The sequence below is a fragment of the Plecotus auritus genome (assembly GCF_963455305.1).
Source record: "Plecotus auritus genome assembly, chromosome: 5".
NCBI lineage: Eukaryota > Metazoa > Chordata > Mammalia > Chiroptera > Vespertilionidae > Plecotus > Plecotus auritus.
This window is the reverse complement of record NC_137776.1, coordinates 27,484,714-27,498,408: the sequence shown is the minus strand read 5'-3', so window position 1 is coordinate 27,498,408 and position 13,695 is coordinate 27,484,714. Positions and strand designations below refer to the sequence as shown.

General features: G+C 44.1%; 1 protein-coding gene across 1 annotated transcript in view; it reads left to right on the top strand.

The window, feature by feature from the left end:
- SERPINE2 (serpin family E member 2) overlaps nt 1–13,695 on the top strand; it is a 59,493-nt gene that overhangs the window by 30,878 nt on the left and 14,920 nt on the right. The window contains exons 2-4 of the mRNA XM_080670703.1: nt 5,747–6,027; nt 9,144–9,371; nt 12,938–13,135. Coding sequence (XP_080526829.1) covers nt 5,769–6,027; nt 9,144–9,371; nt 12,938–13,135 — 685 coding nt within the window. The 5' untranslated portion in view covers nt 5,747–5,768. The remainder of the gene's footprint in view (nt 1–5,746; nt 6,028–9,143; nt 9,372–12,937; nt 13,136–13,695) is intronic.

Sequence of the window (13,695 nt, the reverse complement as noted above, 5' to 3'; positions counted from 1 at the left end):
TCTAAATCTAGATGGTATGTGACATTTTCTAACTTTTAATTGCTTAAATATTTTAATAACCCCTTGTATTCCAAACCAAACAACTGGAGCAGCTGCAAGTCCCATGAGTCAACCTCTGGTTTAGTATCTACCAATGGTAGGGCCCAGAATAAGACCCTGTGGGCACTAGGATTATAAAGTCCCATGGCCCTGCTTTCTGTGAGCTGTCAGTCTAGTTGGCAGGGGGGAAAAAATACTTGAAAAAAACAAAATGAGAGTGCAGATAGGAAATCCTAGGGAATTCAGAGAAGAGGGTGAATAGCCCTATCTTGGGGCAATCAGGGAAACTTCCCACAGGCCATGGATGGAGTTGGGGGAGCTCTGGTGCTTAGTAGGTAGAGGGTAAGGGAGAGAAGCAAAGGCCTGGACATGGGCGAGACCAAGGACTAGCAACAAGAAGTACCACCCTATAAGGGTTGGTAGATTTCACAGGCTAGAGTTTTTCAGGCGAAGATATTGTTCTGAGCAATCAGGTGAAAATATGCAGCAAACAGTTGGAAGTATGGCACTGAAATTCAGCTGAGGATTTGAGCTACAGATTTGAGCATCATCTGGTAGAAGTGACGATTGAAGTCATGGGGTCTATGGGAGCGGTGCTCTGCCTACCATTGACAGGTGGTGCATTTATAGATGTAGGGATACGCCAGGAGTCTGGCATCTGACATTTTAAATCTCATTTAAAACTCAAAGCCGTACCCAATTATATCAAAAACATTCCCCACACCACACTGAGAATGAAAGCTTTGGAGGAAGAGAAACTAGAAGTTTGTGGGGAAGGAGAAACCCACATTTGGAAGGACATGCCTGTAAACATGGCTTTATTTACAGGTTTATGATCTTCCTCCATTGATGACTTAAACTAAGAATCTTTTTCTTTTTTACTGTTATGAAAAGAATATTCAAGAAATGGAAACATATGGATGCTATGTAATACAGTTGGGCAACATCTTTATTCTTCCCCTCTTAACTTGAAAGTTTAAAGTGTAATTTCTTTTAAAAATAAACAGGAGGTTACTATGTTCTTCCCAAAATGAGAATCTCCTCATCCTCTAGAGCAGTGGTTCTCAACCTTTCTAATGCCTCGACCCTTCAATACAGTTCCTCATGTTGTGGTGACCCCCAACCATAAAATTATTTTCGTTGCTACTTCATAACTGTAATGTTGCTACTGTTAATGAATCGTAATGTAAATATCTGTGTTTTCTGGGAACACAGGTTGAGAACCGCTAGCAGGGTTGCCTAAGACCATCGGAAAACACAGATATTTACATTATGATTCATTAACAGTAGCAACATTACAGTTATGAAGTAGCAACAAAAATAATTTTATGGTTGGGGGTCACCACAACATGAGGAACTGTATTAAAGGGTTGCGGCATTAGAAAGGTTGAAAACCACTGCTCTAGAGGCTAAGAATTTCAAAGCCTGAACTTCAACAGTTATTCCATGTAAAAGATTGTCTATTTGGACATGCATAGGTATCTGTAGTAGGAATTTTACAAGCCTAAAGTATTCGTGCATCAATATCCACTTTCCTAGCTACAGAACTTTGGAGAGAAGTAAAAGCTTGGTCTCAGACATGTACATAAGTCAGGTGAGTTCAGACGAGTGAACATTTAGCCTAGGAAACGGAGGCCAAGAAGAAGTGATGCCCAGAAAATCAATCAAAAATAGCTCTGATTCCAAGTTCTGCACAGCTCTGACACTGTCCTGATGCACTATCATCTCCCAGAAGTCCCAAATCCAAGAAACCAAGGAAAATACCAATGGCAGCCTTCCCCCACTTCATAATGGAACTGTTCTTTTAGAAAAAATTCATAACTGAGCAAAATTCTGCTAAATAAGATGGCTATTTATTCGGAAGGTTGTCTTTGTCAACTCTGAGACATTGGAGCTGTTAAATTTCCATCTGTTACTGATCCTTTATACCCATTTTACAATCTTCTACAGAAATCCATAACATTTAAGTGAATCAACTGTAAGAGGCAAAACCAATTTGATGTCCTTTATGAGTGTGCAGATTCAAATATTTATTCAAATATTTGCTAATCCAGGAGGATTTCTTTGGGAGGCTTGGGTGTATAAATTTGATGGCATGCTGAAGGTAGAAGCAAGAATAGATTACAATGCAAGGGTCAACAATTCAGATTGATTTGGCTCCAGTCACCAAATTTGACCATTTGTAACCAAGATTGTACAAATTGTTTTATACTTACCACTAGAGGCCCAGTGCATGAATTTGTGCATGGGGCGGGGGGGTGGACTGCAGGTGGTTGGCCGGCTGCAGGAAGTTGGCTGTGATGAGCATCTGCCCCCTGGTGGTCAGTGCATGTCATAGTGACTGGTCGACCGGTCGTTCTGGTCTTAAAGGTCGCTTGGGCTTTTATATATATAAGCGGGGCAGATGCTCAACACAGCCAACCTCCCACGGCCGGCCAACCACCGGCGGTCCACTCCCCACCCCATATGCAAATTCGTGCACTGGGCCTCTAGGGGTAAGTATAAAACAATTTGTACAATCTTGGTTACAAATGGTCAAATTTGGTGACTGGAGCCAAATCAATCTGAATTGTTGACCCTTGCATTGTAATCTATTCTTGCTTCTACCTTCAGCATGCCATCGAATTTATACACCCAAGCCTCCCAAAAAAATATATATGGGTTTTTAGTCTATTTCATTTTAAAGAGGAAATTTATCACAAGAAAGAAAGAAAGAAGAAAGAAAGAAAGAAAGAAAGAAAGAAAGAAAGAAAGAAAGAAAGAAAGAAAGAGAAAAAGAGAGAGAGGGAGGGAAGACAGACACAGTGTCTAATTTTTAGATAAAATGAGCAAAGCTTCCATAATCAGGATTTGGAAGCTCCCCAATGTCCAACAGGCGGAGAGAAACGCAGGAGATTGTAGTGGTATTAGAGCCAGTCCTAGGTGCCAAGGTCAAAGTAGGCCACGCTGGCCATATAGGAAAGCCCCCAGAAGGAGTGTATGTAGGTCAATTAGCTGTTTTGAATGTAGACAGGCTGCCTTTATGCAATTATTTTACTGTGAAGCTCTGGAGAAACTCTGAATCTCTAAATTTTTAAAAATGTGTGAAAAAAATTGCAACATCACCTTGAATGACGGCCTTGGTGTTCACCTTGTGGCCCTATGTGTGGAGGTGGTAGGCGGGAGCTCTTGCTGCCAGCCCTCTTCCACCCCAAAGAATTTACCCTCCTTGGAAAGTTTTGGGCGCTAATAGTGACTCAACACAATCATTTTCCCAGTCACACTCAATAAATATGATTTTGATGCCATGAAAAATAATTAGAAAAAATAGGAAGTATATAAGCCAGCAGGTTTAATCCCACATGTATTTATTGACCATCTACTATGATCTAGAGGGGAAGGAGACACGTACATAGAAAGGAAAGTGAGGAAACACCAAATGCCCATTTGCTTAATGCTGCCCTAATTTCCCTTCCTTCCTTCCTTCCTTCCTTCCTTCCTTCCTTCCTTCCTTCCTTCCTTCCTTCCTCTCTCTCTCTTTCTCTCTCTCTCTCTCTCTTTCTCTTTCTTTCTTTCTTTCTTTCTTTCTTTCTTTCTTTCTTTCTTTCTTTCTTTCTTTCTCTAAAGCCCTTTTTATCTCTAAGACTTTTTTTTAGTTTTCAATTACAGTTTACATTCAGTATTATTCTGCATAGTGGTTAGAAAATCATGTATTTTACAGTGTGGTCCCTTCCCTCCGATATTTCAAGTACCCACCTGGCCCAATACATAGTTATTACAATGTTATTGACTATATTCCCTATGCTGTAATTTACATCTCTGTGACTATTCTAATTGGTACTTAGTTCCTTCATCTTTTTCATCCAGCCCCCCAATCTCCCTTTCCTTTGGCAAACATCAGTCTGTTTTCTGTATCCGTGAGTCTGTTTCAGTTTTTTGTTTGTTTATTTGTTTGTTTCCTTTAATCGTCACCCAAAGATATTTTTCCATTGATTTTTAGAGAGATTGGAAAGGAGGTGGAGAGACAGAGAGGGAAACATCCATGTGAGAGAGACACATTGATTGTTTGCCTCCTGCATGCACCCTGACCAGGGCCGGGATTCGAGCCTGCAATCAAGGTACATGACCTTGACCGGGGATGGAGCCTGGGACCCTTCGGTCCATGGGCCAACACTCTATCCACTGAGCCAAACCGGCTAGGCCGAGTCTGTTTCTCTTTTATTTGTTTGTTTATTTGGTTCTTTAGATTCTACATGTAAGTGAAATTGTATGGCATTTGTCTTTCTCTGTCTGACTTATTTCACTTAGTATAATACCCTCTAGGTCCATCCATGCTGTTGCAAAAGGTAGGACTTTACTCTTTTTTATGGCAAGTAATATTCCGTTGTCTTAGTGTACCAAGCTTTTTTATCCACTCGTCTGCTGATGGGCCCAGTGCCCCTTCTTTTCCCTGGATCACAGAGACCTAATTTCCCCTTCACTCCTGGGCACCTATCTCCTAAGAGGCTCCCCTTTCTCCTGTTCTCTACAGACACTCTCAACCTCCCTCATGGGAAAATTGTGCTTAGCAGGAGCTCCAGTCCAGAAGGAGGAACCAAATTAGCCATATCACGATTTTTGCTTTTGTTTTACTGGCTGCCACTTTGAGGTTCTTATTGAATGAAAGTCTTTGCTTTTCCATAAACACATGTACCGCTCCTCATATTTCACAGCCCAAGAGAGTTCAGTAAAGGGTAATCAAGGAAGAAATCACATTTAATAAAATCACCATCATTGAGAATATCCGTGTAATAAAATCACCATATCGAGAATACCTGCCCCATTGTATATTTAAGAATGTCCCTTAAATTTATTTTAATCAACAATTCTTTAAGAAAGGAATATGTTCATGTGAGAAAATCAGGTATACTGTGTATAGTTATATGATAATCACAGCCACATGAGTGGTTTCTTCCTTAGAATGAAATTCAAGAGCCGGATCAGGCTCTGCAGGCCCCTCAGAACCTGCCCCTCCTTCTTTTCACCTCCTCCAAGTTCTTTATGTCTCAGCCACCTGACCTCCAACACCAGGTGAGCTCCCACCTCAGGGCCTCTGCCCTGCCATCTGCCTGCCTGACAGGCCCTTCGAACCCTGCTCAGCGCCCTGCTGGGTCTCTCATTGTTCAGGCTTCGCCACCTGTGTTCTCGCTGCAGAGGAGGCTTTCTGGATAACAGCCCTGTCTAATGTTGCCCGCACCAGCCTGTCATTCGTTGGCATCACTATGTTTTCTTGTCCCTGCCCTGATCCCTCCCTCTCTGTCTACTTTATTGCTTCCTGCTTTATTTTCTGTCTCCCTCTGGAGTGGAAACTCCAGGAGAGCAGGGGTCTTGCCGACCTTTTTTACAGTTGAATGCCTAGTGCTTAGACGTGGGCCTGACACACAGCAGGCGCTCAGTAAATGTTGGTTTAATTGGATGGACAGTGGTTATGAGTAATAAATAACAATTAGAATAGTGTCTGGCACTTAGTTGGGACCCATCAAGCAGAAGTTCCCTTCTTGTCCCTCCCCATTGCCCTAACAACATACAGTCAAAACCAATGTAATCTGTGCTGTTCTTTCTGAACTTTATTAAGAAGGTATTCAGTTATACTGGGTAAGGTAAATCACATCTGGTTGAATACAAAGTAGTCCCCCAAAGTGCCCATTTCAGGATAATTTAAGTGACCTTTTTCTAATCTAATTTTCAGATTGGCCTTGTGTGCAGGAACCATGTCTTGGCATTTTCCCCTCTTCCTCGTGGTCACAGTGACTTTGCCCTCCGTGTGCCTCCAGTTTAATCCTCAGCCTCTGGAGGAACTCAGCTCCGACATAGGGATCCAAGTTTTCCACCAGATTGTCAAGTCCCGGCCTCAGGACAACATCGTCGTCTCCCCCCATGGGATCGCGTCTGTGCTGGGGATGCTGCAGCTGGGAGCCGATGGCCGAACTAAGGCGCAGCTCACCTCCGTGATGAGATACGGCGTGAAAGGTGCGTGCTATGGGCTCTGGCCACAGGGCTTGACAGGAGTCTGGGGATCCCTTGCTGGGTCTTCTCTTAAAGCCCCAGAAGCCAGCAGAGCAGCCCTGGTGCCATCCAGGGCTTAAGCCATCTGCTCTAAAGCACAGTGCTGCGGTGTTGGAAGTTAGGAGAGCTGGATTCCAGCCTGTGGCTGTAGGGCTTCGGGTCAAGCCCTCGATCTTTCAGTTTTCTCATCTCTGAAGAGAAACTGCCCATCTGCCCCACCTTCATGGGGTACAGGGCTAAAAATGCCTTATGGCTGTGAATGCACTTTTAACAATGTCAGCTGGGAAGGTGGGTTGTGCATGGTATGGAGGCCAGCACGAGGAGCCTTATGGTGATGGGACCCTTCTGTGTCTTGACTGGGGTGATGGACATGTGAATCTCCCTGGGGGATAAAATTGCATGAAGACACACACACACACACACACACACACACACACACACACATACACACACACTGCCATCTGAATGAGCTCTGTGGGCTGTCCCAATGGCAAGTTTCTGGTGGTGGTATTGCCATACATAATGTCACCAATGGAGAAACTGGGTGAAAGGTACATGGGACCACCCTATACACTGTTTTGCAACTTCCTGTGAAGCTATAATTATCTATATATATAAAAGCCTAAGCAACTGAAAGACCGAATGACCGAACAACCCGTCAACCAGTTGCTATGACGCACACTGACCACCAGGGGTAGACGCTCAATGCAGGAGCTGCCCCTGGTGGTCAGTGTGCTCCCACAGCCAACCTCCCATGGCTGGCCAACCTCCCACAGTCCCTCCCCTGGCTGGCTGCCCCCCCTCCATCCCCACCCCCTGATTGGCCCCGATCGCCGGCCAGGCCAAAGGACCCCACCCATGCACGAATTCGTGTACCAGGCCTCTAGTTTCAAAATAAAAGGCTCCAAAAAAAATTTCTTAAGTGAGGTCCAGTTCTTGGAAAAGGCTTAGTTCTTTTCTTTACCTGTTTTTAACAACTGACTTAAACCTAACCTAGAGCTTTTATGTCCCAGCATTGTCGTTTTGCTTTAGTGCGGGTTTTCTCACCCAGGGTTACTGCCTCCTCCACACTGCAGGGGACCGAGTGCAGGGCCAGCTTCGGAGCCTTCTGGGCATTGTGACCTTGAACCAGTCACTTCTCACAGCTTAGTGACTTTATTGGGAAATGACAATTTTTTCTACCCGTGCTCCTCCACCTCTGCTGGCCTTGACTGAGTTGACGCCTTCAGCTGGAGAGGAAGATGAGTGAGGTGGGGTTTGTGCACTTTGGGTCCCGTTGGCGATGGTCTCAGTGTGGCCTCCAGCACTCCCGGCTCCAAATGCCTGACCACCTGCCGGATGACACGGCGTTAACGTTCTGCATGAGTTTGCAGTTTGTTCACCTGTCAGAAGCAGGGAAAGAATAATACTTGGGACACACTGTTCTGCCCCTTGCTCAGGAGTTCAGAAACTCTTGGTGGCTTAGAACTTCACAGTGAATCACGGCTAGAATTTAGGGCCTTTCCCAGGGCAATCGGTCTGCCAGTCCAGTTCCAAAACAGCACTGGGTTTTGGTTGTTGGTTTTAATGCTGAGCCACGCTCATTTTAAGCAGCACTTCTGAAGTTTTGAGGATATTGGCCTTTGGGCAGTGCCCCCCCTCCCACCCCCCACCCCACTTTTTCTTCCTCCCAAACCTCTGTGACATCCGTTGACATGACACACTGATCCCAGGGAGCCCGAGTGGTTATTCAGGCCTTACTTCCGGCTCAGCCTCTGAGAACTCACAATAGTGATGCTCTCATTGAGCATGAAGGCAGGACTGTGTGGGGCAAAAGAGGAGACATCTTCTCTGATCTTCTCCCAGCAGGAGACCAGGGCGTGTGGAAGAGGCCTTGTGGCTGAACGGGACAGAGTTGGGACGTGGCCTCTGACTTTTGCTGCCCCCTGACTTATGGAATGGGCCAGCCCCCTCCATCCGGTCCTGCCCCACAGAAGGTGTGAGGGGTAGAGTCCTGAGAGACCTGACAAAGGCCTTAGGACCGCCTCTTCATGGAGCCTGGGCGTCTCTTCCCTGCCCTGGTTTAAAGGGTCAGAAGAGGAGCCTGGCCGATGTGGCTCAGTTGGTTGGGCATCACCCCATGCACCAAGAGTTTGTAGGTTCAATTCCCAGTCAGGGCACTGCCCAGGTTGCAGGCTCGATCCCCAGCAGGGGGCGTGCAAGAGGCAACCAGTTGATGTTGATGTTTCCCTCTCATGGATGTTTCTCTCTCTCCCTTCCCCTTTCTTTCTCTCTAAAAAAAAATCAATAAAAAATTTCTAGTTAAAGAGTCAGAAGAAGAAACGCTCTCAGAGTGACAAGACTTGCAGGGCATTTTAGGACAGTGTCATTCTGCAACGTGAGTGAGAAGGATCTGTAATACAAGCTCTCTATAGAAACACTTTGCATCTTTATAACTTATTCTCCTCGTTCCCATGCTCTAAAACTGAGTGGAGCGCATACGGATGGCTTGTGTAAAATAAAGCTTATGTTGCCATAAAATTAATCCCTTTACTTTTTGAGCTTGATATCAAGTAAAAATCATTGTTCTTGGATGGTGGCACATGGCCATTTTTTTATAGTCTTTCAAATGCTTATTTTATTAATTTTTTTCCCAAAGTAGAAAAAGGTAATCATGTTGTTAAATCTTAGGCAGGAAAGGAAATAGCAGTCACGATTGTTAAGTGAGAAAGAGAATGGGTTGGGAAGATTCCTTTCCTGTATCCCTCCATGGCTACATAATTGAGGCGCTTACCAATCTTCCTGTCAACCTGGTACCAAGAAAGCCCCCGAGGAGAATGAGGTCCACATGGGAAAGGTGTTGAAAAGGCCTTCAATGTGCGTGATTTGATGCTCGAAGCATAACCGATTTTTAAGACCTATTAACAGTTGTACTTTATTTAATTACCCCTCCCCCTTTCCTTAACACGAGGACACTGAGAACGCTACTCGTATTATCTTGCTTATCCTGTTGTTATTGCCGTAAGATAGAAGATACTTTGAAAAATAACTTCTCAAAATTCTTGTGGAAATACTGCCATGTTTTCTCCTTTCCCCTCTAGGAGCTGGTAAAACGTTAAAGAAGATCAACAAGGCCATCGTCTCCAAGAAGAATAAAGATATTGTGACGGTGGCTAATGCAATGTTTGTGAAGAATGGCTCTAAAATCGAAGTGCCTTTTATTACCAGGAACAGAGATGTGTTTCAGTGTGAAGTCCAGAATGTGAACTTTAAAGATCCAGCCTCTGCCTGTGACTCCATCAACGCGTGGGTTAAAAATGAAACCAGGGGTGAGTGGTCACGCCTCCCTGGGCAACATTTTGTATGATTTTACACTTTGTGAATGAAAGCGTGAGTTAGACTCTAAGATCCTAACACATGTCTGCAAGTCCAGTGGCCCTTCTGTTGGCAAAGGCCAAGACCCCACTGGCTGGTCTGTCTTTTCTTTCTGAGCAGGCCCCACAACTCGGGCAGCCTTCCTTCCCTTTTTGTGCCTCTACTCGTGTCCCTTGGGGATGTTTTTCCCCTGTGGCACAGGCAGCAGAGCAGAATACAGCCCTGCAGACCCTCTTCTTTCCTCCCTGCATCTCATGCCCGGAAACCTCGTGCACTGGCCCTTGTCTGTTTTGAAATTTTTGCTGCTCATTCCTTCCTGCCTGTGTATCTGTTGTCTCCATTGCCTGGGATGTCCTTCGCAGCCTTTAATATTCAGGATTGGTCTCTCTCACCTTCCCTGACTCTTGCTCTGTCATCTCAGGAAGCAGGTGCCTCCTTTCCAGTTCTGATGGGCATATGATTATGCCTCTTCTTATGCCCTTCATTATAGCACTTGCCACACGGCATAATGATTACTTGTTTACCTGCATCTCTTCTCCCATGAGACTGAGTCACGTCTGACACTGGCGTTTTAAACCGTTCCTTTGTAAACTGGAGTTCCAGGTGAAAATATGCAGGAAGAGAGGTAGGTCCAGGACAACAGAGAAAAGTTAAGTGTAGAAACGTAGATTTGGGAACCATTTTTCATAGAAGGGAGAGTTAAGGGCACAGGAGTGGAAGCAAAACAGACTCAATAGAGAGAAGCAGCTCAAAGAAAAAACTTGGGGAAACTCCAGCTTTCAGGCATGTTTCTCAGTGTGGTTCCTGACAAACCTGCATAAGAATTACCTGTGGCGTATGTTTAGATCACTGGACCCCAACCTGCTGAATACTTCCCTTCCCCTTGTTAATGCCTATTCATTTTCACACTGTCACATGAAGAGCATAACAGTTAAAAGAGTACGTTCTGAGTTTGAATCTCACTTCTGCCATTTATTGGCTGTGTATCCTTGGGCTAGTTATTTAACCTCCCTGTGCCTCTACTAGAATAGCTATAACAATGTTAAGGTTGTTATGAGGATAAAAATAATACATGTAAAGCATTTAGCAGAGTGCCTGGCACTTAGCAAATGTTCAAGTGTGAGCTATTTTGATAGCCATTAGCTCAACTAAGTAATACTTCCTCAAGGAACCCATCCGTGCCTGACCTCGCCAACCAGGCCAGATTCCCCTTATTTGCCCTCACATCCTTGAGTGCTTTCATTCAAGGTAGATGTTACAACTGCAGCTTTATGCTTTTCTGGGTTTACTTATGTCAGCCTCCACCTCAAGGACACACAGCTCTTCGAGGGCAGGGTTCATTTACTTATTTGTTTATTTGTTTTGTTTTCTTATCTAAAATAATACGTAGTACCTGATAGGTAGGCATCTAAGGATGGATGGGTCCAGGCCAGTGTTGCTCAGTGGTTGAACATCGACCTATGAACCAGAAGGTCACAGTTCAATTCCCGGTCAGAGCATATGCCCAGGTTGTGGGCTCAATCCTCAGTGTGGGGCATGCAGGAGGCAGCTGATAAATGATTCTCTCTCATCATCAATGTTTCTATCTTTCTATCCTTCCCCTTTCTCTCTGAAATCAATAAAAACATATGTTTTTAAAAAGGATGAATGGGTAGGTGGACAGTGAGTGTATTGGAAGACACGTGGATGGACAATGGATGCATGTTTATGGCAATTACTGATGGCAGGTGCCCCGTGTGCCCCATTGCCTCTAAGCTATGCGTTTCTTGCCTTTCTTTATCTTTCCTGTTTATTTTTTTTCACGTCTCCTTACAATATCTTAGTCCTGCCAGTGGCAATCAGAGGTTTTATTTATCTTAGAAAAAAAAAAAAGGTTGAAGAGATTTCTTCGGACACTTAGTGAGCACTGACTGTACGCTGAACACAGAGCTAGGCGGGATTTTAGGAAATGAATGACAGGGTCCTTGTTCTTGCACAATTTGTGGTTCAGTTGTGGGGAAAGACACATTACATTTGTCTGGAATAAAATATCTCGATGTCATGGTGGTGCTGAGCATCGGGCTTCATGGAAACTCCTGGGAGATGAGTGGGAGGCTCAGAAAGGTGGACACGAGGGACCATGGAGCTATGTCTTTAAAGGCAGGTAAAGGCTGCATTGGGATGTTCCCAGCAAAGGCAAGAAACAGTCACTATGGGGGACCAACTCTAAGGAGCTTGCTATCACTGGAGCACAAAGCTCTAACTTCCTTCCCACAGTCTGTTCACAGAGGCCGGCCTTGTATTGAATAATGGCTATTTAAAACATTTCCCTTCAGATCCTAAGGTAAGGTGGCGTTGGTGCCCCCTTGTGGAAATAGGGAGCAATGGTGAAACTGTCAGGGAAACCTGGGTCTGCTTCTCTCTGGTGATTTATTTATATGTTTGTTTATTGTACATCAGAATCTTCTTGTGCTTCATTTAAAACGACTTAAATCTCTCCGTTGAGTTAGACATTCTTGCTTCTTCAGAAACTCTCGCCATTTAATACGTTATAACTTACATTTATATTATGCACTCTTTTTTTTTTTTTTTAAGCTGCATTGAACTAATTTTTAATAGCTTTGGGTATTAGTGATCTCTCTTGCACATGTACACACACAAACACGCATGCGCGCGCGCGCACACACACACTCAGCTGAATCTTACAATATGAAGCCAAAGGAACGTAAATGAAAAGCTAAAGGGTGAAGCCCAGGTAGCACATTGCAGGATCCTGTGGCTTCATGGAGCCTCCCAGGACAGGGGTGGTTGCTCCTTCACTCCTGACACAAGCGAGGTGGACCCTCCCCACATCCTGACCTCTGGTGAAGAGCGTTTTCCTTCCAAATTAGAAGTTCTGGGAGAGAACTCCTTTCTTTTCATCTCTGTAATACTAGCACCTAGCTTGATCCCTGACCCATAAATACAGACACCGATTTTAACTTCCACTCTTCTTTACACACGGATTACAAACAATGCTCAACATTTCTAAAAATCTTAAGAGAACTTCGGCATTCACCTTTGATAACACTGCGCAGGATAAAGTGTTTCTTTATTTTGACTGTGATTAAATCAACTCAGTGGTTCAAACAGCCCGACTGCTTCTCTTGTGCTGACCAAAACCTCTCACTGTCATCACATGTGTCCGTTATTAGCCAAAATAGGGAACCTAATTAATAATTAAATACTGTATAGCTTATTTGGATGAGTAAATTTTTCTAAAGCATGGGGCTGATAGGGACTAGCTATAAAAGAATTTCTTGATGAAAAGTTTGGTAATCCCTACATAGAGGATCTCTAAAGTCTTTCCTGGTCTCTGATTTTTAACTTGTTTTCAGCTTTACTTTTTAGTGAGAAAAAGAATCAGAAAGTATACAAGGGTGGTGTAAAAAATTGCTTTTCAAAATCATTTAAGAATCCCTTTGATTTTCCCATTCTCCTGACCCAGCAGCTGCCTCTGCCAATCCTGAGTTTGTTCCTTGTTTGTTCTGTGACTTCACAGGTAAGATCGACAATCTGCTCTCCCCCGACCTTATCGACGGCGTGCTCACCAGAATGGTCCTGGTCAACGCCCTGTATTTTAAGGGTTTGTGGAAATCACGGTTTCGACCCGAGAACACAAAGAAACGTCCATTTATGGCAGCCGACGGGAAGTCCTACCAAGTGCCCATGCTAGCCCAGCTCTCTCTGTTCCAGAGCGGTAAGTTCACACGTGCAAGGCTCCTTTCTAATATACGGTTGATTTCAGACAAGCTATAGAGCAATAGATGCTGCATCATCCCATTTGTATAAAATACTTTCTATATATTCATACGTCCCTAGAGACCTGTGTTGGAGGATGTTCAATTAAGTGTTAGCAGAGGTAGTATTTCAAAGGATTCTTTTTCTTTATTTCAATTTGAAATTTTAAAAAATATGTATCCATTTTGCAATCAGGAAACAAAAAAATGGCCCACCTCTGCTTCCATGACCACAGCATAGATAACTGAGGCTGGTGGTTGCATTTTAAATGTGGTTTTATCAAAGCATTGGTGGTCCGATTGACATTACTCTTCTTTTCACTGTATACGTTAGCCTTAACGTCTCCAACCTATACCTGGATGTGTCTTTCCCAAGTATTTCCTTTGTATATTCAGTATGTATTAGCTTCAAGCACTGCTCAACATTTCGCCAGCTGCCTGATTCTTTAAATTAGGGAATGACTTATATGAGGGATGCAATAAACAAAATCACTTTCCTCTCAATTCATCATCCTTCTTG